Source organism: Python bivittatus, unplaced genomic scaffold, assembly GCF_059951505.1.
Source record: "Python bivittatus isolate LINGU-HERP-01145 unplaced genomic scaffold, Pbiv_v1 ctg000020_np1212, whole genome shotgun sequence".
Classification (NCBI taxonomy): Eukaryota; Metazoa; Chordata; class Lepidosauria; order Squamata; family Pythonidae; genus Python; species Python bivittatus.
The window spans coordinates 66,583,719-66,606,860 of record NW_028277030.1 but is presented as its reverse complement, the minus strand read 5'-3'; the positions used below and the strand labels follow the sequence as shown (position 1 = coordinate 66,606,860).

Genomic DNA, 23,142 nt, shown 5'->3' with positions numbered 1-23,142 from the left:
AGAAAAAAGTAGAAGAGAAAAGAAAAAGGCAATAATAAAGAAGTGGCTTCCAACCTTCATCACACCAAGCATAAGCTAATATAGTAACTTTTCACACTCTTTTAAAATTACAATTTTTTAAAAAAAAACCTCTTCTTCCCACAGCCTAACTTTTATCTATGTGCAATCCAGAAATTGTCATCTTTTCACTCCTGGTTTAGCAAAAAAATCCATTAGGAGTTACCAGAAATAGCAGACAAATAGTTTATCCCTGATCAAATAGTCCAACTTTATATTCCTTCTTTTTGCTCTTCACAATCTTAACTTTTAAATCATTCCAATGGCATTGCAGGATTTGATCTTTCATCAATCTTGTGCATTCAAGAGGAGTCTTCAAAGCTTTCACCAGCCTACTTTGTGAATCCCATAAAAAGGCATCATCCAGAATTTCTTGTCACAGCTGTTCCATGTCCAGATCCTTTTCTTGATTTGTCTTTTGTATTCCCATTTTGTTAATCAAAATGTTGTTGTTTTCTATGCCTTCAAACTCTATAATGTCTATGTCAGGTAAAAGTTCTTTAAAGTTTTTCTCATTATCTTCTAAAAATGTATCCATTGAAATCTGTATCCTTTCTGAGTTATTAGTTATTAATATCTGTCTAGTTATCGAAAAACCTTTTAAGATGAGAAAAAGTTATAGTCGGCTTAGCTATTTTAACTCTTTTCTGCCAGGTCCTTTAGTTCCCTCTAGTGTCCATTTGCAACCTTCATTGAGCCTTAGTTCCTAATATGGGTTTAGTTCCATTTCAGTTGTTTCCAACAAGTATATTATTTAATTATATACTTGTTTTTCAAAACTTACAGCAAAAATAACCAATATTCCAAATCTCTCTGGTCACCCAATCTGTTTAAAACTTTTTTAAATCAAATTCCTTTTTTTTTCTTTTTCTTTTCTTTTTCTTTTTGCTAATTATACGTTATTTTAAATTTTTAAGTCTTTGTTTAAAATTCCTTAAATCCAAAGAAGGTGGTAAAATGTTTCAGGTGTCAAATTAAACTCGCCGTATTGAAGGTCTCTAATATCCATAAAGTGGTTAAACTGAATATTTCCAAATGTGATTAGAAAGTGAGTTTGGCTGACTTAGTGTCCTTATTAAAGGCTCCACTGCTGCTGAAAGTGAAGATGTCATCTCCCTCAGCTCCTAGTGCTTAAACCTGCAGGAGACCACTGTTTTATAGTCCCCTCATGAGGAGCTGACATTCAGAGCATTCATGGGTGATCTGTTCTCTTCTTCCCTGGAGAGCTTTGAAGGACCGGTCTACTCACCGGTCTTTTGTTCTTCACAGTGGTTATCATCTGTGCCCTGCTTTTTAACTTACATTTGATTCAGCATTTAAACTATACTGTTTTAACTCTTCACATTTCAAAACTGTGGTAAAACTTACTTATTCTGTACATTTTGCTTTACAATAAGCTTAATACTTTAGTCCATATTCATGTTTAGGTATTTTATATATAAAAGTGCTAGACGATCATTAATACATTTTGTTGAAAGATACTTTAGGCTTTCCCATGATTCTAAGGATAATATTTTTGGAAGTGATTAATACTTTGCAATCAGTATTAAAACATGAATTTCTACTTTTGCTCTAGGGAAAAAAACCTGAACCTTTTTCTCCAAATAGTGCTATGACTCATACCTTTTAAATATTGCTCTACAAAATGTATGGATTCAAAGTAAACATTAAAAATGGGATTTTGTTTCAATTTTTATGAAATTTACAATGCTTCACTACTTCAACAACTAATACATGGTTAAAGAGGTTCAATTTAAACAAAAGAAAGGAAGTCCTAATTGTACAATATTAAGTCCAGATAGATATTCAGTTGATATTAAATTCTCTGTGACTTTTCTGACCAACTTACATTTCTTAGATTGCATAATCATACATAGCAGAGAGGTATTTAAAATATTTTGCATATAACTGACATTTTTCTAACCAACCCCAATTAAAAAAAATCAAGTCCAATAAGCAATGGCAGGAAGGCTTTGACTTTCTCAAAATTGACTAGAATCAGCTTCAAATAATGTCACTCCAGAAACAAAGGTATTCCCAGATACAAAATATAACACCATATATCATATGAATAAATAATACAGCACTCCATATCATACATTAATAGTTTATACTCAATGGACACTTGGAAATGATCAAGGAGAAACCAATATATTATGCAATGCATACCTAGTATTGCTATCAGCTCGCTTAATGGAAATTCCAGACGCAAGCATTACATTTGAAATTAAGGCCTTTCAGATGTACAAACTTTACTTCCATTGAAGGGAGGAATGTAATTAGAGAAAATGATCATTTATTCATTCACAGAAAATAGCTTGTATGCCAATAATGTTTCCAAAACACTGAGGCACGCTCCTACTAGACTTACTATTACACAAAATAAAGCATACCTAAATCCAATAGTCCTGAAAACTACTAGCATATTTTTAAAAGTTCAGATATTCATATTCTCATGTTTCACCATACTCAGCAAACTCTACAACAATCTTATAGATATTTCCATTTTATCATCATCCCCATGGATTGCATTCATGAATCACAGATATTTTAGGTTTTGCATCTTAACTTACGGTCTGTAATTATTGCATCAAACTGCACTCCCTTCCTCCATATGGGTTTTGATGCATCAGAAACAAATATGTCAAGGTAGTACTTCTCCAAACCATACTGGCGAAGGTTGGCTCTGATATTTTCATCAGGTCCTCTCCACTTTTGATTCTTTCTACTAGCTTTGCCTTAGAGCAATGAAGAGGAAAAAAACCAATTTCATTTCATGTGGGATTAAAATAATCCCCAATGTTTCCTTTGTTACTGAAATTCATTTACATTTCATTCAACTAAATAACATTTAGTAAGAATATTTCTCTGCACCTTAAACTGATCACAAGTGAATGCCAATTATGGTCCCATCTAATTCATAATAAAATGGTCACAACTGTTCAGTAAATACTAGAAAAAAACAAAGACCTGCACAGTACTATTTTCTACAGATAGTCCTCGGTTTACATCCATTCATTCAGCGACCATTTAAATTTATGATGGCGCTGAACAAGGCAGACTTATGACCGGTCCTCAGAGTTCCAATCATCACAGCATCCCCACAGTCACATGATCGTGATCCGGTCACTCAGTGCCCAGCTTGCAGTTACGACATCGCAGTGAGCTGCAGTCACATGAGCACAATTTCTGACATTCCCTGCTGGCTTCCTATACGCAAAGTCAATGGGGAAGCTGGTAGGAAGTCAGAAGCTGCGGTCACATGAGGTCCTTGCTTAACAACCTGCACAGTCCTCACTTAATATTGGCAACTGTGACTGCTGGAACTGTCGTCACTAATTGTGTATGGAGACAACATAACACATCAGGCAGAAAGTATATGTCTTTCTTAGCACAATATGTCAGAATCACACAAAAAGGAAATTCTACAACATACACACATCGCTTAGGGCAGTGTGCAGAGAAATCATGAATAATTAATTTTCTTTTACTATATCTTATGAGAAAAACTCATTATTGCTGCTGGAAAAGGCAACAAATGAGGACTACGCAAATCAACACATTATAAGAAAATCAACCCACCACTTTGAAATTATGGCTGGGATTTTATGCATACCCAACATGCTCTTTGACAGTCACCCATCATTTCACTTTGCCGAAACAGTCACTTAAATTCCAATATGACTGAAAAATTAAACTGAAGAAAGGCAGTTCTCTCACTGGAACGATCAGGATTAAATTTCAACTGTATTTTCTTTTGACAGTAAAACTGTCTGTCGATCATGGCTCACTATAAGAAAGACTATGTGGGGCTGGTGAGTAAATGCTACTGCCTCTGATAAATTTCCTGGGTCCAGGAACTAACTAAAATTGCTACCACAGCTTACATAATTATTTAATTTGTACTAGTAAATAATGAGAAGGACATACCCAACCCATGTACTATGTTATAATCTATATCTGTGCCACAAACATATGCTCCAAAGTGTGCAGAAGCTATAAGAAGTCCACCTGCAAGCCAAAGAAAAGAAACAAAATATGCTTTTTACAATTCACCAAATATTCCAGAACAGGGTGGAGCATGATTTCATAAAAATATTCCCAACATACTTGGAGTGCCTGAATTTTTTGTCTTCTTTGTGTGGCACAGACTAGGCTACTGTTGTCATCACAGAGAAACAATGATCTTCTGACAACTGTTTTAAGCAATCCTCAGACCATGAATATTTATCTCTTCTGCCAGAAGTCTTATTTCCTCTCACTAGTGCAAATTAGTTTAAATATTAATATTTAAATGGTCTTTATAGCAAAATTAGTCTATTACTATTTGGTGTGTATCTCATTTTGAACCAATTTATCTCGTACAAAACATGCTGGTACATGTGACACAAGCACCCTCTACCGTTTTGTTCGAGAAAAACAACTAACTGAGGGATGATAATGTCTAAAATCACCTAAGTAGCAGCATTGTTTATACAACACAGCAAATTTCTAAAAGAAACTGGTGTATGATTAACTGCAGGATAAAATCTGAAAATTTTTCCAGAGCAAATGATACACGGGTAGCTTCCTTGGCCATACAAATCCTGAGGGGATATTTTTCTTATACCTCAGTGCAATGCATAAATAGCAGGGAAAAGAAAGATGCAATGCCATACAATTACAGACTGTAAAGGAATCTAAAAATGACCTTGGGGAAGGTATGAAAGAGCTATTAAAGGAGGGAAGGAAGACACAAGCTATTAAGGAGGGACTTGGAGAAGCAATTACACAGTCCAGAAATTGAAGCGTGAGAAAGAAACTCAAAATGACCCTGCTTTAATTTTCTTTAGTATAGGATGGGCAGAGAGAAACTTGGAGAGGCTTTCAAGAATCAATTTTTATGCCCTACAACAACAGAGTAACATTTCTGGAATCCCAGCAGTGTCTGTTTCTTGAACTCGAAGGGCTGATATCAATCTTGAAAGCCTCTCCAAATTTTTTCTTTGTCCCATCTTATACTAAACAAAACCAAGGCAGGGTTGCCTTGAATATCTTTCTCATGCTTGCTTCAATCTCTGGGCTGCGCAATCCCTTTTCCAAATCCCTCCTTAATGGCCCATTCCTTCATTCACCCGTTAACATCTTTTTCTTATGTTCCCCAAGGCCATCTCCAAATTCCTTTACACAAAGCCACCTGCTCCTGAGTCCTAAACTTCTCTATTCCTCCCCAGAACATTCTATAGACCAGTTTTCTTCAATCCAATTGAATGGGAATTCTGAGTGTCCACTGGAATGGACCATAATGGGGCGGGGGCATGGCTATAAGCTATCCTTGCTTTTTTTCTTCTGGATGAATCACTGCTGAGAATTTAGTCATCAAGCAGGTATTCTTGAACTACTTCCAGAGTATGTGACTAAAAATGCTAACACTGCACTGTCTCTTCAAAGCCAATGACTGCTGACATCAGTTGCAACAGGAACTGCATGAGTAAAACAACTGAGCTGAAGATTTTTTGGTAGCTGTAAATGGCTAAGCAGTAAACTGTCAGGTGGGACTGGTGTTGTTATAAAGAAGCCATAGAGCTAAACATGCTAGAGTTGTTATAAAGAAGACATGGACCTAGGAAACAAATCATACTTGGATTACTGAGTTGCATGATGTTGTATGATTACATCTGGGTAACATATACCACATCTGGGTAACTCTGTTTTCTAGCAGGGAGGGAAAACTGTGCCCAACACCCATCCCCAGTGTTGCTTAACTCCTACTCCCAATATCCTTCACCATTTCCATACTGGCTGGTGCTGCTGGGGAATTGTTGTTCAGTAACATCTGGAGCCCCAAAGGTTTGTACAAATAGCATATTCCCAAAAGCAAATTCTTCTAACTAAAAACTTGGGACAAGGCCAGATAAGAATAAATTTAGTGAAATAATAGCAAATATGAGCAGATTATAAATGTAAAACACTTCATTTCTTTTCCCTTGAAAAAGGCTGGAGGAGAAGAGAGAGAGAGGATACCTGTCCCCACAAAAGGATCAAACACAATATCGTTTGGTTTTACTTTTCCATGGTTTGCCATGATAAATGCCAAGCAGGAATGCATGCTTGTGTTCCCAATAAAATGTCTTTTTTTAACACTGTAGGATTCAATAAGGTCCCTTTGTCCGTTGGCAATCTATGAAATACATGGTTGGGGAGGCAGTGAGAGAAAAGGAACAAGAATGAATTATTTTGGCTACCAAGCACTTCTAAAACATACAAACTTTTTTTTTAAACATAGATGCATATGTTTTATCAGGTTAACATGTTGAATACATTAAAAAAGCAGCGCTCTTAATATGCCTTCCAGTCCAGAATATTATTTTTCTCTTAAAAACAATCAAGTCCAACTTCTATATTGAAAATTATAAAAGAGGGTGCATCTCTAAGTTTTAACAATTCTGATATAATTTTGTGTGAGTGCGCTTCGTCAGTTTTGCCTCCTGGTGACTCCCTGGACCAGTCCACACAGTTTTATTGGCAACATTTTCAGAAGTGGTTTGCCCTTGCCTTCGTCCTGGGCTACGAGAAAGTGACTGCCCAAAGTCACCAAGCAGGCTTCGTGCCTGACGCATGGTTTCTTGTCTGCTGCCACTACACTAAACCGGCTCTCTTGATAGAAATAAACTATATTAAATGATCCTGATGGGACAGACTTCCTTAAGAATACCAAAAATGGATCAAGGTCACTGTTTCAATGCTCTCAGCAACTACAAAAAGTGGTTTAGCCAATTATGACTGCATGTCCCTCCTTGCTCATAATGAATTTGGATGGCATTAAACCTTGGTTTGGAAATAATAAAGGGACACTGCATATATGTTTATTTTCTGCCTCAAAAGATCAGAGCATTTGAGGAAGTTCTGCCACCTTATGCTAAACTATTTGTTTCACTCTCATGCTGCAACATGCCCACCATCACAGTACTCCTTTTCAGAAAAGTTATGCAAAGCACAAAAAGGGAGTGAGAAATATTAATCCAAAGAAATTAAAGGCAGAACATAAGAGAAGGACATATAGCTAAATCTGGTTTACACCAACATAATTTTACCATTCCTCTCCATACCTCTATAACCCTAAAAAGCTTCCACCAAGTTCACACACCACCTTATACATTGCCTGTTATTCTTTAAGCTTCTCACTGCTTTATTTCTGAAGACTTCATCAACTCTATCCAATCATGACTTTCTTGGTCTTCCTCTTGACCCGTTCATTCATTCTTCATATATCTTTTTTTCAATCCTCATTCATTCCCTTTATATGATCAAAACACTTCCAAATATTTATTTCATAGTGTTTATTCACTCTTCTATTCAGTCCACATTCATTTAGTGCCCATTCATTCTTGACCTTATCACTTCTTGTCCTACCACCCACACTACTTAAGTTTCCCATTTACACTGCATTCAGCTTACTTCTATGTTTCTCTGACATACCCAAATCTCACTTCCACACAAGAGTGGGATGAAGCAGGTTCACAGTTATTTTTGCCTCTTTTAGCAAACAATAATTATTTACACGGGCCACATACTTCCCTTTATCCTTCTATCAGCATTTGCAAATCTTAAAACTTCTCCATCCATTTTCTGCTCATACACACGTTGAACAAGTCACACCACACAACAGAGTGGGACCCTAACCAAACCACATCCATGCTTTAATATTTCTCTAGATACATTAGCTTCACCTGCAGCCTACAATTTTTCAACATTCTCACAGCATTTATTACCTTTTTTCCATGTTTTCTGGGACACTAACATTTCTAGCCTTATTTCAATCCTGCTATTCAATATATCACTACTGTTCCCATATAAATATCTTGAATACTTCTTTTAGCATTTCCTCATCTAATTTCATCCTAAATAATTTCATTATTTCATTCTCAATTCCACTTGCGCTTCTGGAGTTTCCCCGTTTAGTGCTCTTTACCCACTTCCAAAACAATTTTGTATTTCCATCCAAAATGCTGCTGTTCGTCTGTTTTAATCTTAACTATTCCTTGCTCTGACTACATGCTTTGCAACTATCTTTTTTTCTCTATACAGTGGAACCTCGGTTTACGAACTTAATTTGTTCCGTGACTCTGGTCGCAGCCCATATTGGTCGCAACCCGAAGGAAATTTCCCCATAAGGTTCAATGTAATTACCGTTAAACTGTTCTGGTGTGGAGGACAGGGAGGCGGCTATTGCTTGGAGGGAGAGTCCCCCTCCCTACGACCACGTGTCAGGGGCGGAAAATGGCCGCGGACCACGTGTCAGGGGCGGAAAAATGGCCGCGGACCACGTGTCAGGGGCGGAAAAATGGCCGCGGACCACGTGTCAGGGGCGGAAAAATGGCCGCTGACCATGTCATGGGAGGGAAAATGGCCACGTATCCTGTTCGTACCCCGAGGCAGAGTTAGCAAACCGAGGTAAATTTTTGCGGCCGGAGCTGGTCGTAACCCGAAAAGTTCATTAACAGAGGCGTTCGTAACCCGAGGTACCACTGTACATCTTATACAGTATCTTTTTCTCCCTCTTATTTTTTGTAGCAATCACTACATACAGGCATGTATTTGTCATCCATAGTGTCTTTCACTTCATCATACCATCAAACATCCTTTTTCATACTTCCCATTAACTCCACATTCCTTTACAGCCTTCCTTAATATAATTCTTTTCACTTTGCTCCAAACTAATTCTCTCAAATTTTCATTGCAAAAAATAAACTCAGTCATGCTTTTACATTTAGATTCATTCTTCTGCCATGTGTATAGAATAGATGTATACTTTCATAACATACCTTAAACTAACAGTCCTTCTTCTAAGCAGATACTCACGATTCACAATTCTCATTTATTCTTGGACTCCAAAGGGCCCAATCAATTTTTCTGTTCTCTCTCATCTTATTTCCACTTACTCAACAGAGTAATTTCCCCCCAGATCACATATATTCAGAATGTTGTTTGGTTTTTCCCAAAATTCATTTTTGGTTCTTTCATGATCACCATTCATTGGAGCATCATGTGAAATTATCACCTACCTATGGATTCCTACTTTCTTATGTATCCATAAAAACCAAGATGACACAAATTTCTACCTCTGACACATGTTTTAGTCATTTCATTCATAATTAAACATACATCTTCACTTTCCTGTCTGGGGGTTAATCCAACCATTCCACAAGATCAGACCTCCTTCAGCTGAATTTATTACATCTTTATCACTTCTCTGTTTTACAGACATACAATATATCTATTTTGTTTATTTCATCCGTAACGTCAAACTCTTCATCTTTTATTCCTCTCACATTCTAAGCTGCAATCTGCCATGATTGTACTGATGTTTTAAAAGTTGATAATTTCATTATTAATGTAATAAATTACTCACCCATCTCCCAAAGTACAAGCCAATAGGTTGTTCTGTGCTGTTGCCTAGATTAATTCCATGATCTTCTAAAAACCAAAATATATGATCTGGATTCTTTAAATCTACACGTCCTTTAAATGGTAAAAACTGTAAAGACTGCAGGGGGGGGGAGAAGGAGAGAGGAGTTGGAGACAATGCATTAACCAACAATATTATATGTATGATATTGTGGATATTGTTTTCCTTTTTACTTTTATAACACTAGGTGTACTGCAAATAATTGAAATATAACGACTACCAAAACAAAAAATGTGTACTACTCTTAAGCCAAAAGCATTACTTTAAAAAATTTAATAAGGCAGCATAGAAATAAAAAATATAGCACTGGTGATCTACTAAAATCAAAATGCATTGGCTCTGTTATGTATTCCTGTTGGAAGATACACTTTTTAAAAATTATTTTTTTTATCCTTTGAGGGTCATCAGCCATATAGTTGCTTTTGCTATGAGTTGTGAGTGTTTTTAAAAAAACAAAACTGTAGAGCAGGGGTTCTCAAAGTACGGCCCGCAGGCCGGATACAGTCTGCCAGGGCCATTTATCTGGCCCACCTGCCTGATTGGCTGCCACTGCTGTCTGTCAGAAGCAGAAGTGTCGGGGCTGTGTCGGGAGCTGCAGGCGATGCACAAGGAGGGAGATCGCAGAGCCAGACTATTCTACATGACAGGTATGCCGGGTCCAGCGGCTCTCCTCCTCTCCTCATACTCTGCGGGAGGGATCCTCTGTACAGGGTGATCGGTGGGGTCCAGGGCGCCCTATTACTTTCTCCATTTGGGCTGTGTGAATTCGTTCATGTTTTTTTCAAACTATAGTCCGGCCCCCCAACATTCTGAGGGACTGTGAACTAGCCCCCTGTTTAAAAAGTTTGAGGACCCCAGCTGTAATTTGCTTTTTACTGTCAGGACCCTTGAGCCTGACACCCGAGTGTGCCAAGGACAAAAGCCAGACTCTTTATCAGGCCTCCTAGACACCATAATCAGTGACAGAAGAAGGTTAGAGACTCCAAACATCACCTATAGCCAGTTCAAAGGTTCCTGAAGTAATGGGACTGCACCGTTGCACTGTCAAGAAAGCTATTTAAGAGCACTGTTCCCATCATCTTCAAATTCCAAATCTTGCCTTCTCTTCTATTTGCTGGATTCTGTCCCCCTTACTATCAATTTTAATTGTGACTTAAACTACAAAGTAGTATTGGCTTCTAATTCTTGGCTAACTACTTGGACTTTTTTTTTTTTTACATTATGAACCATACTACACTATTATTTCTATAAAATTATTTCCTTAAACAAATCTGAAAAATTGTCCTGCTGAATTCTGAAAATGTGATGGAGGGATGGGAGTTGCAAAATATAAAGAAGGTGGATGGCTGTGGATGCCCACCCTGAATATGTCACGTCTAAGACAACTGTGCACCCAAACCACCTATTTAGGGCTATTTTTAAACTCTTCAAAAGTGGTAAGAAATCAAGAATGTTGACAGGCTTCATGAAGAGATTATTTCATAGGTGTACAAAGGTGGGAGGCTAAAGCAGAGCTTTGCAACCTTCCAGAAAGTTGGAAGGCATCTTAGAGGACATCCGGTGATCTCCCTGGAAAAGGATGAAATTCTTTTTTTTTTTAAGAAGAAACTTTAATTTTCAATAAAGAATAAAATATAAGGGAACAGAAAAAACCAAGAAAAGTTGAGAAAAAAAGAAATAAAATTAAAAGTGCAAAAAATAAAAATAAAAAGAAGAGAGAGAAAGAATAGGTGACTTCCGACTTTCTTTGTTGCAGATACAAATATTGAATACTTACATCTTTTACTCTAAAAATATAACTAATACAAAATACTTTTCTAATCCTAAAATCTAATAATTATCAAAAACCCAAATCAACATGGCATTTTACAATCCCAAGCAAAAAAAGAAAAACAAAAGCAATTTCCAAACAGAAACAAGGCTAACACCCCCTTTTTAAATTTCAATACATTATGTCACTGTCTCCACCACTACCATTAATGTCCAATCCTAAATACCTGTGTGTTTTTGTCATCTATGGGCATACAAAAATCTCACTAGTATTATCATATACCATCATCCCTTCCCAAAGATAATAAAAAGCACTTTCACATCACTTATATTTCCCAACATTCCCTTCTGAGAAGGATGAAATTCTTCAGTCCTTTTTTTGTTTTATATTAAGGGTGGTAATGGGATTAGGAAACAGCCAAGAAGCAAATCCTCCAAACTCTAAAAAATAGTGATTTGGGATCATCAGAGGGTTTAAAAGTCTCATGCTCATCCTTAAGAGAAAAAAAACACAAAATCTTGACACAAAAATTTGGCCATATTCTCACCAACTTTTAGCAGGCAGTTACAGAGTGCTAGACAGCACAAATGGGGTGGTGGGCAGCTGCATGAGACCCAAGGGTCATTCGTCTCTGATGTACCTTATGGCCTAATGTAACATTAGTTACAGGTACATATGCCATTCACAGTTGAAGGACAAATGTGAATATATCAGGAAAACTTAATGAAGCTTAGTCTGAGGCTTGATTATAGCTCTTGGAATACAACTGGGGGCATGAAATGAATTTGTGAACATATGAAGGCTTTGCAATGTGACCCCCTGCATCACTGAACAAAGACAACCTGGGTACACATCTGGCATTAGAGGACAGGACAGAAGTAATTGTGGTTTATGTCTACAACATGAAAAAAAAATGGTAACTCTCCAAAGTTATAAGTAATCAACATTGCAATGTATGCACTTGTATTATTATTATACTTCCCTCAGTATAAAAGAACAGACATTTAAGCAACTGAAGAACTTAAATATTACTTACATCCATTCTTTGAATCTTCTCTGTTTGTGTTAGTGTTTTGTTAAAAGCATAGACTATTATTTTATAGGTGAAGTTGGACTGTAAATATGGGGCCTAAAATAAAGCAAGACAGTTTTGATTAGGGTGTAATGCATATGCTGTGCAACACAACCAAATAAAAAAACTCAAGATTTTTTTCTTATACCAACCATTTTCTCTATTGGATAACTCTTCAGTGAAGAATGCAGTTCTTCTACAGATTTCCCATGACCCCACAGCTCAAATATTGATCTGAAAGCAAATAAATACAGGCATTCAAGAATATTTTTATCCTATTTTAATTTACTTATATAAATTTACTTTAATAGTTATGTAGATAATATTTTATTGCAACCAAAGGCCTGTCAAGTAGGATGTTTTATAATTTTATGCAATCATATAAAAGCACTGAATTATTACAAGAATATACACACACACACACACACACATACATACACACACACATATATATTCTTGTAATAATTCACATTACAATATATGGATCCATGCACATATATACCTTACATGCACATATAGACATTCACTGTTTAAAATTGTGCCAAGATGGGCAAAATAAAGTTAAAGTTGAGATCAGCTGACAATCTAAAAGAACACAAAGGTAGTGGGCTAGATGTTATCTCACGCTAGACGCTAAGCATTATCATGTTAGATATACTGGTGTTGTTTTTCCTGGACAGCAGGAGTGAAACATAAAATTGCTCTGATTGACTAGTAAAATGCAACAGGAAGGATATAATGCACTTGGTGTGCCAAATCTCTACAGTATTAAAAACCCATAACAAATGGCCATTGTTTTCTATCATTCCTGTCCACAGGGGCAAACATGTTTTTTACAGGGGCTATTTCAAAATCTATCCAATGATACTGTCAATAGGACCACACTGAATCTTATTTTTCAAAATGTTATCCTGTGTTAGAGATGTCAGGAAGAGAAAAGAGCTAGCAAGCTCTCCTTGGAAGCATGTAAACAGCTCTCTAATTTTCTTGGTTTGTGAGCCTAATTCTTGTTGATAAGAATTTGCTGCCTTGGTGCCACTCTGGTTTGCTCATAACCCAGAGAAAGTAGAAATTCAGTGGAAAAAGAGAAGGAGCAAAGCTTTAGAGCTATAGCTTGCATCCACCTAGGCTGAATGTTATCAAGGAACACACATTTAACTAAATCTGCAGGGAAGAATTCATTCTTCAGCCAAGAGCTGGCAATTACTAGCCAAGCTCTGGTTTCTACAAATGTTGTAAGGCTGCATTTGGAACTCATTTAGATAACTATAACCTTGTTCAAAGGAACCTAGTCTGTACCCAAAGAACCTAGAATTGGACTAAAGGGCAAGTTGTGCACCATATAAAACCTGTGCCTATGACTGAAAAAATTTAATGGCAGCAAGTATTAACCCATCCCCTTGTGTGCAAAACACACACACACACACACATATATACTGGTAGCTTAAAGGAGCTCAGTGACTTTTCACACATACCTATCTATCGATGGATCGACTGATGTGTCTGAATAGTCACTGAGCTCCTTTAAGTTAACAGCACTGCATGTTCTGTTTGGGCTTTTATACCCCAAGAAGAGTGAAATACCATTCTGAGATACTTGAAGCATCTTTTATCTTATGACCATCAGTAGACCACTTATGCATCTTAAATCCATAGGGTTGTTATTTAATAATTTATTTGCAGATGCCCATCTCTGCAACACTCTGCAAGAGTCCTCAAGGCCCTCCTAAGGCTAGTTTGAATAAAGGACAGAAACACTGCATCACTGGCATACAAAAGGATTGGGGCAATTTGCTGCATCAAATGAGGCAGAAGCTGTAGCACCATATCTGAAGTCTTAAGTGATGGGGTTAATAGAGAAGTTGAAAAGTAAGTGTGCCCATTTGGCACCTCTCTGTATAAGTTAAGAGATTATCTCAATCTGATTCTCAAGCTGGTGTTAGTAGACAACTTATTAACAAGTGGTAGCAAACTTTTGTCAAAATTTAATATCTCCAGAGACTGAATCAAAGGCATTTCTAAAGTCTACAAAGCTGCATATAAGGAGGATTATATATTTACTTCAAGTGGCTTTGCAGCAGACATGAATAAAATTTCCAACATTATTTCTGTACAACTTCAAGTCATTTAGTGGTATTTGTACAAAGGGATACAATTAAAGCATGTGAGACAAAAATTCCTTGCACAGATTATCTCACATCATACCAGCAGAAAACAAACCTGAAGTCACTTAGCCTCATGCATAGGAACAATAACAGATGGATATTTTGCCTCTTTTGACACAGTTGAAACAGCATCCTAGACAGGGCAACTAAATCAAGCAGGACAGTCCAACACTGGAACTCATAAGCTAGTCAAAGCTCTACTAGCGCTGGCAGAAAAAAGAAAAAGAGATTTGTTCCTGTGCTGGAGAAAAGGGATGAGAAAACTTAAAGGGAACCTTAATGCAAAAGGGAAGCAGGGTCTCTCTCTCTCTCTCATTGTTATTTTTCTTTTTTAACAAACATCAATCCTTACTTTGCACATACGGTTCGTTTCATTAGTCCTCTAGCTATCTCTTCGGAAGGCAAGTCAAGAATCCAAAACGGGCTCTGAAGTCAGGAAAACAAAACAGTTATTCCAAGGAATAGGCATTGCAATCAATGACTTCATTATTTAGGCAGCTACAACTTTCTTTCTTTCTTTCTTTCTTTCTTTCTTTCTTTCTTTCTTTCTTTCTTTCTTTCTTTCTTTCTTTCTTTCTCTCTCTCTCTCTCTCTCTCTCTCTCTCTTTCTTTCTTTCTTTCTTTCTTGTCTGTCTTAGCATTTATAAACTGCTTCCATCAAAACTACTATAAGTGGTATTGCAAAGGAGCAGCCACAGCCAGTGCAATAATAGCAACAGAAATGCAACATATAATTATACTAATTATTATAATTAATATAATAATCCTGACAGCAGGGACTCTAGAGCATTCAAGCCTCAAAGGCCTTCTGAAACAACCAAGTTTTAATGAGCTTCCAGAAGGCCAAGAGAGTGGAAGCTACCCATGCCTGAGCATGGAGGGGGGGGGAGGGGGATAAACTGTGTGTTTGGGCTGCCTCCTGCTGCACATCGCAATAGGCTGGGACCTTCAGCAGGCATTCTCTGTGTCCTTGGATGGGCCAAGCAGAGTCTATATGAGATAGGTGATTTAAAGATTTCGTTAAAGCTAGATAATCCATTCTACAACATTTTCCCCATTTTCATTTCTACAGTGGGGCATGAAAATCTGTGATTATCCTTTATCTTCCCTCTTTTGACAACAGGGGCAGTTGATCAGACTGTTCATGCTAATTTTCAGCATGCATCAACAAAGCTACACAGCTGTGAATAACAACACCACTTTTTTTTAATGTTTAAAGCCTGTATTCCTGCTCAGTTGTATCAGTGGTCAGCAACCTACAACAACAACAACAAAAATACTCCTGTAGTTCCTGAGATTGAGGAACTAAACTTCTATCTGCTCCCATTATGAATGCAATATGATAAAGCATACAGGGCCTTTCAAACTTCTCCTACATTTTTTACCGTTACATTATGCATGCTGTGAGGCACTGGATGTTATTAGAATCACAAAGCATACTGAACTTTATTCATGAATGCACAACTAAAAAGTTTGCAACTACATGCAAACATAAGCATTCAAAGAGCAGAGCCTTGGAAGTGAATGGGCTCCACGAGAGAGATGCAGTTCTGTGCATGCACCTTCACAACCAAAGTGACAGGCTGCCATTTTAACCTATCAATTTTATCCCTCTCCCTTCCTAATGGCTGCACTTATGCCACCTACCTAACTTCTCCTCTTGTGTTTTCATTCATGTTTTCCTCACTGTCTCCCACTGACCCAAATGGGGCAGAAGCAGTTGAATGTGAGAAGAGAAAGACAAAGCAGATGATGCTACACATTCAACTATACCTTCTGTTTGTGAAGAAGGGGACAGATTACACTATTTCTAGCTTTTGCCACAGTAGGTTTTAAATCTTGCTGATCACAATATCTATTTGGCACTCTTCCTTTAATTACTAACTCTGTCATATCAGGCCTGAACTGATGCTGCTAAGGACAGCAAGGCCCAGGAGGAGAATTTCAACTCTCCATAGGGAGAAATTAATTGATAACCAAAGCAGAGCAGAAGACGCGCTATGTTTTATTGGAAAATTCTACTTAAATCTCACAGCAAGATATATAAGCAGGAGTTGTCAAGATACAAATTAGAGGAAACAAGGGAGAGTTTGGGGACATGTTGAAAAATGTGTTAGGAAGATGAACTACAGCAAAATATACTTCCGGCGCACATTGGAAACAATGCTTTTTTCTTGTTTGCTTCCCCCCCCCTTTTGTTTTAGCCAATAGAGAGCTGGAAGTCAATTCATAAAATATTTTAGTGAAGTACTTAAGGCCTTAACATTTTCCAACCCACCCAAAATTGGGCCAGATATGAAACTGGTGGCCCCTGAAATTCCATCAAAAACTGGAAAGAAAAAGAGGCCCACATTTTACCTCACCCACTTATGGGTGCCCCAGGACCCAGCAAAATGCAGGCTGGAAAATGCAGGCAACAGATTGCTCCCTCCAATAGAGGCACAGAGGAACAAGGTATTTTGCAGGAGTTGGTCGCATAAATGCCAGAATAAAAGAGCAACTGGCTCATTTTCATTCCAGGGAATGAATCTATCTACATATTCTGCGCAGCAATTATAGAATTCTGGAATTCAGGACTTTTATGTTCCTAGATTGTTCCAGCCTCTGATAGAAGCATGGTTCACTGGCAAGGCAATACTACTCTCTGTAGCTGCCTTTCTTGGCCTACCTGCTCCTCAAAGGAAGTCTCAAGGGAAGATGATGTCCTCCAGACTTCCAGGGTTACTCACGGGACTGCCAGGACAGGGCCAGCTGCCAAGGATAAGGGACATTCTGTCACCCAACTCTGTCACTTACGGGTGAGGTATCAATTCTCAAAGTTCAGACATGCGGCCAGAAAAATCTTGGATCCAAAAAAGGGCCCAATCCAAGTGCACACCTTTTTATGGACCTAACCTGCTTTTTCATGGCACTGAACAATTGTCAACATTTTTCATGGAACCACGTTTGTTCCCACATTACACTTTCCAAATGATTTTATGCAAATAAAACATTGTATCAATGTAATTAGAATAATATTCGTTCATGGTCTGAATATACTTTAAGACTTTTATCATGATTAAGATTAAAGCTTGGCTGTAAAATACACATTTCACAAAACAATAAAAACACGTTTCATCCTGTATCTAATTCTTACCTTTAATCTCAGTTCCTGTGAACTGCTGAACCTTCCATCACAGAGGGAGAGCAAAGACTTTATTTCCTAGAAGAAAATATGATAAGATAAATCATTTTGGGAAACAACATTTTAACAACATCCCAAAATGTTAGCTAGCTCCATTATTGCATTATTACTGTTGATCCTTTAAAAAAAAATTACAATTTATGGCTGACTTCTTTAAATGTGACTTCAAGAGAGCCAGTTTGGTGTACTGGTTAAAGACATCAGGCTAGAAGCTGGGAGATCGTGAGTTCTAGTCCTGTCTTAGGCACAAAGCAAGCTGGGTAACCATGGGCCAGTCCCTCTCTCTCAGCCCCAGGAAGCAGGCAATGGCAAACCACTTCTGAAATCTTACCAAGAAAACTGCAGGGACTAGTCCAAGCAGTCACGAGGAGTCAAAAATTGATGCGAAGGCACAAAAAAAAAAAAAAATCAGTGGTGAATAATCCAAAGCCTGAATACGCTTTCACTCTATAAGTCATACTGGACAACACAGCATGCTAGTTGCTGCCATAGCCCCCTCCTCTTCCCGCCGCCACATCCCAGAGTGGGTACAGCCAAATATTACTTCCCTGCATTGGAAGGACAGGAATAAAGAAAACCCTTCAATACATTTACGTGTTACCCCCAGGGATTTACAAACACAAAGAGGCAAAATAGCCAATTGCTTTCCCTTCTGTGAGTATGACTTTTGAGGACTGGTGAAAACAACAGAATTACAACACTTGGGTTAGTAGAGGTAATTTGGCAAGACTCTTATCAATTTCACCCAGCAAAAAGAAGAGAAGGCAAGGCTGTATTTCAGGTTTCCTGTACTGAACCTGACACAAGATCAAAGAAATGGGGGTGGGGGGGTGGAGCACATGCTACAGAATTGGAAGAGAAGCATTTGAGGGAGAGAGAATGAAGTGCAGCAGATGGAGCAGAATGCCCTGCATGTGCTGCTGAGGGAGAAATACACTGTTGATGCAGAGCAAGAAAAATTGGGGTAGGCTGCCTTCCCAACAAGTTGTATCCACGCACCCTCATCCATTCACGCCTCCCAATATGTAGATGGTCCAACCTCACACAGGGGCAAGCAGGAAGTGTGGATTAGCCCTTACTTAACATCAGACAGAACAGTGAATTGGATGGGTGCCAAGGAAAGTGCTTGTAGTCTTGTTAGTGGGTTGGAGGATCTTCAGTAGAAATCTGCATAAAGAAGCTGTCAAGTGTACGTCCAAGATTTGAGGTTCCTTAAATTCTATCCAACCCTTTCTCTCCTGCTATAAACTTGTACTGCAATCAACTTCTGTGTTGATATGTTATCATACAGGCACCTCACTTAATAAGATCTGAAAGACCAGGTTAGGGACAGATCGCCATGGAGAAAATCTATGTGGTTGCTAAGAGATTACGAGAGTGTCGTCCAAACTTGGCCACTTTGAGTGGACTTCAACTCCCAGAATTCCCCAGCCAGCATGGGGAATTCTGGGAGTTGAAGTCCACTCATCTTAAAGTGGCCAAGTTTGGACAACACTGGATTACAACGACTTGATGGCACATCATTATCATCATCACTTAATATTCTGAAGCTATGCTCAAATGTCATACACTACACAAGTATAACTTGAACAAACAGATTCTTATGAAAATCTCCCCTCCACCACCCTCCCTCAGGCGCTGTTCTTTGAATTTATTTTTGCAGCTTGGGGAAATGCTCCATGGCTCCTAGTATGAAACCTATCAGCACACAAAGCACCCGCTGCCTGGCGTGTCGTCATGTAGGATGAACAAAGGCCTAAAGGACCCATTTTATTCGTCTGCAAAAACCCAAGGTTAGAGGACTTCCGACGCCCTTCTGCAGTGCCGCGCCGGGATAAGCAAAGAAATTAATACGGCGCTGAACGAATGCGCAGTTACTACTGTTCCGCAGCCGCAAACACGGGCCGCGCGCGCTCAGCCCCTGGGAACTTCCAAGTGGCGAAGGCCGCGCGCGCTCCGCGCCTAGGACTCACCGGCAGCCGGAATTCTACGTTCTGCTGCGCGAGCAGCAGCAAGTACTGCCTGTAGCCCGTTTTCGACAACGCCATAGCCCCGGCTCGCGGTCTACAGGCGCCCGTACGCGCGCGCGTGGAGCAGGAGGGGCGGGGCTAGTGCTGGGAAAGGAGGAAACAGGGCCCGAAGGACGAAGAGAGAAGTGCCGGGGCTTGGGAGAAGGGGGTTGTTATTATTGTTACTGATATTAATAGCTGGCAAGGGAGAAGGTGGTGGCTACTATCTCAGCAAAGGCGAAGACGATGAGGATAACTACTACATCCTTACGGACCCTACTGCCGTGCAACTTTTTTTTGGTTGGTAATAATTTGTAATATTTCAATAGATTCGGCTTTAGGACGAGTAAAGAAATAATCGCCGGCAGGGAGAGTTGAGCCCAGTGAGGTTTATAACGTTCTTTGCGGGCTTTCATTGCAACATTTGTTGTTAACAGAGAGCTGCAGCTGGCTGAGAAGCAGACAGCTCGGTGGTTCCTTGCAGCTCGTTGAATTTGTGCCTCGGGGTGGGTGAATCGGTTCATGGCAAAACGGGATCCGCTAAACAGACTTAGAGTCGCCGGCGGTCAGCCTCCGAGCACGTAGTCTGGATTCAAGAAATCACTTGCTTTTGTATGAAAGTAACCGGAAACCATAAATAAAACTTTGAACGGTCGCTCCACCTTAAGAAAGCGTCCGGCCGTGCGAGGAGAGCGCCACCCTTCAGCGAGGATTATTGGGAGGGCTCCTCTGATTGGCCAACTATTTTCAGTCCAAGCAGGACGTTTTTAGCGTTGAAAGCCGCTAAAGGCCAAATGCTGCCGCGCTTCAAAGGCAAGGGTTGACGTCTTTCTTGCAGAGGAATTCCGCAGCGCGTGAAGTAAGTACGAGGAAGCGCAGACTTCATTCTGGTGGTATTAGCTATGCCTAGAACACCTTGCTCAAGGCACGGCGATGCATGTATGTGTTGTGTGCGGAAATAAATAGAAACAGTAAACGTACTTCAGAAAATTGAGGCCGTCCTGCACTCATTTATCTCTAGCGTGTATAATGTCACTTCTATAGAACTGATTTTACAATGTAGGGCTTAGCTGTTTTTTACTTATTTGGGTTGCGCCTGACATGCGAAAAGGCTAGAGAGGGAGTCACAAGGACGAAGCTAGATGTTGTTTTAAATCCTCTTTAAAATGAACTGATGTGGCTCATCGTCCACCACAAGAGTCCGGCAACATCCAGCCAGCCTTGGTCAGTCTCAAAAACCTACACAGCAGTGGATTCGGATGGGACACCCCCCCCCTCAAAAAAAATCCTAGACTGGAAAGGCAAAAAACGCGACGTGGACACATGGTGGTTAATGTGTTGGGCTAGGAGTGGAAAGTCACAGGTTCAAGTCTAACCTCAGCCACTCTCTCTCAGCCCAACGTATCTCATAGCTTTGTTGTGGGGAAAAGTGGAAGGATGCTGCCTTGAGCCTCTGAACAAAATGGAAGAAAATATAACAAACAAATAAATAGCTACCTGTCTACATGGACATGTCTATGAAGTCACCAGGAGCCAAGCTCAATGGGTAGGTGATTTGACTTTACACCTGAAAAGCAGGATCCCTTTGTACACTAGAGCAAGTTCTATTCATTTCAGATTATGGTACAAGCTTTTGTGGGGTGGGAGTTTCATTGGTGAAGGAAACCAGGCAGAGTTTATTTTTTAATGTAAATCATCCCATCTAACTATAACAAGTTGGTTAGTTGTCTTTCTCACTTCATAAAAACGTATGATGAAATTTATGAAAGAAATCAGACTGATGGAACACTCTGCGTAACCTGGCATACTTGTTCTTTGTGTTCAGAAATTTTCTGTGATTCCTTAGATTTCACATTAGTAAAATTTGTTAGAGCTCCTAAAAGATTAACTTCAGTTTTATTTTCACAGAATATCGTGCAATATAGTTTTGGTGGTTTCTATTATAATTATTTTTCTCTTCACATTTTCAAATCCAGACCCCTCCTCTTCCTTATATGCCACCAAACCTGTTTATGGCATGGAGGAAAGCAAAACACAGAATACCAAAGCAGCAAGAAGTTGTCATGGTGCTGTTGGAGAACTTGCAAGAAGTTGGCAGAGCTGGTCCAAGGATCATGTTGACTATCAGCAACGAAACCCATTCAGCAGTGACAACCCAGTAACCGTACGCACTGAGAGAGGGGATCCCACTTATGGGAGACCACCTGAAGGCTCCAAAACTGAGCAGAGAGGAAAACATGCACATGCACACATAGGCAAAGAAGTGGAAGAACTATGCTTGGTTATACGTAGCATTGGAAAGAGAGGGCAAGATGGGCAAGTGAGAATAACATTTAAATGCCTCTTTGATAGGTATGTGACTATATCCAATAAAGTAGTGGGTGTCCTCTTAAGAGCAAGGAAGCATGGTCTGGTTGACTTTGAAGGCGAAATGCTTTGGCAAGGAAAAGATGATAATGTAGTTATCACTTTGCTTGAATAAGATAAAGATTATTCAACGATTGCATGATTAATTCAGAAGTGTATTAAAGCCCTTAAAACATCAAGATGGTTGCTTGGCTTAGGACATAATGAAGCAATTGTCATAAACTGAAAATAAGTTTTAAAAGACTTGATCATTAATTTATGCCTGTGCAGCAAGTAATATGTACTTATTAAAGGACTTCAGTGAACATATAAACCAGAAACATATATAGTAGAAACAAGTGAATACATTTCATGAGACATGGTATTCAAATTGTAAATGCTAATTAAAAAGTTGGAAGTGATAATCTATTGCAGATGTGTAAAAGGGTAATTAAGACTTGTCTGAAATTAGTAATAATACTTTCCACTACATTACAAATTCCATATTTAAGAGCTGGTACCTTCAAACTTATATGCTGAGGAAAAGCCTTCATCTTAGTGGTATACTAGCATTCAGATTATATATTTGACTATGACCCTGGTGTTTGATGAAATGGCAAGCTTCCCTCAGATGCTGAAAAAAATCTAGTAATTTATGGAGTCAATATTCTCAAATGCAGCTGTATCCAAGAATATTCAAGAGGTCTATGGGTAACAATTTTATTAAAGGTTTCCTTTTCATAACACTATTAACCTATAGTATGTTTCACAGTTCCATCACATAAATTATCAGCAGTCTCTTTATATTTGAACACATTAACATTTGAACATGATTAAAAGACAGGTTTTCCCATACCCTTAATGCTAAATGGAATGAGTCTTTTTTCAATAACTTTTACAAGCAGATAGAAGTCATATTAAAATAAATACATGCTAAATTTTGAATAACTAGAATTCAGGTTTAAAATTAAGAATAGAACATGGGTTTCTTTTGGCATACTCTGAGCACTAGTCTACTGCATGCTAAAACACAATGTCAGTAAGTGCTTGCTTGAAATCATTTTGCTGTAAGAGAACTGTGTGAATGCCT

General features: G+C 38.7%; 2 protein-coding genes across 13 annotated transcripts in view; one reads left to right on the top strand and one right to left on the bottom strand.

Annotated features, from left to right (window-relative positions):
* TRMT11 (tRNA methyltransferase 11) overlaps positions 1–19,791 on the bottom strand; it is a 53,545-nt gene extending 33,754 nt beyond the window's left edge. For 10 of the 11 annotated variants that reach the window (XR_015796061.1, XR_015796065.1, XR_015796063.1 and 7 more), the window contains exons 1-9: positions 19,671–19,791; positions 17,650–17,715; positions 14,866–14,939; positions 12,501–12,582; positions 12,313–12,405; positions 9,449–9,583; positions 6,061–6,217; positions 3,988–4,068; positions 2,631–2,795 (exon numbers count right to left, since the gene is read on the bottom strand). Coding sequence is in view for 4 of the 11 variants with exons in the window: in XM_088140428.1 (XP_087996554.1) it covers positions 2,631–2,795; positions 3,988–4,068; positions 6,061–6,217; positions 9,449–9,583; positions 12,313–12,405; positions 12,501–12,582; positions 14,866–14,939; positions 17,650–17,715; positions 19,671–19,745 (928 nt within the window). In the remaining 7 variants the exon portion in view is untranslated. Of the gene's footprint in view, positions 1–2,630; positions 2,796–3,987; positions 4,069–6,060; positions 6,218–9,448; positions 9,584–12,312; positions 12,406–12,500; positions 12,583–14,865; positions 14,940–17,181; positions 17,267–17,649; positions 17,716–19,670 lie in introns of those variants that run through there. The other variant, XM_088140457.1, reaches the window with a different exon arrangement.
* A 74-nt stretch (positions 19,792–19,865) lies between these two features.
* On the top strand, positions 19,866–22,711 carry LOC103056326 (actin-binding Rho-activating protein-like). 2 transcript variants are annotated; one of them, XM_088140484.1, is made up of 4 exons: positions 19,875–20,006; positions 20,458–20,565; positions 21,102–21,252; positions 21,683–22,711. In XM_088140484.1, the coding sequence occupies exons 3-4, from the start codon at positions 21,249–21,251 to the stop codon at positions 22,186–22,188; spliced, it is 510 nt and encodes a 169-aa protein (XP_087996610.1). In that variant the 5' UTR covers positions 19,875–20,006; positions 20,458–20,565; positions 21,102–21,248; the 3' UTR covers positions 22,189–22,711. The 2 variants fall into 2 exon arrangements, with proteins under 2 accessions (XP_007432787.1, XP_087996610.1); XM_007432725.4 differs by lacking the exon at positions 20,458–20,565 and having other exon boundaries at positions 19,866–20,006.
* The last annotated feature ends 431 nt before the right edge of the window (positions 22,712–23,142 follow it).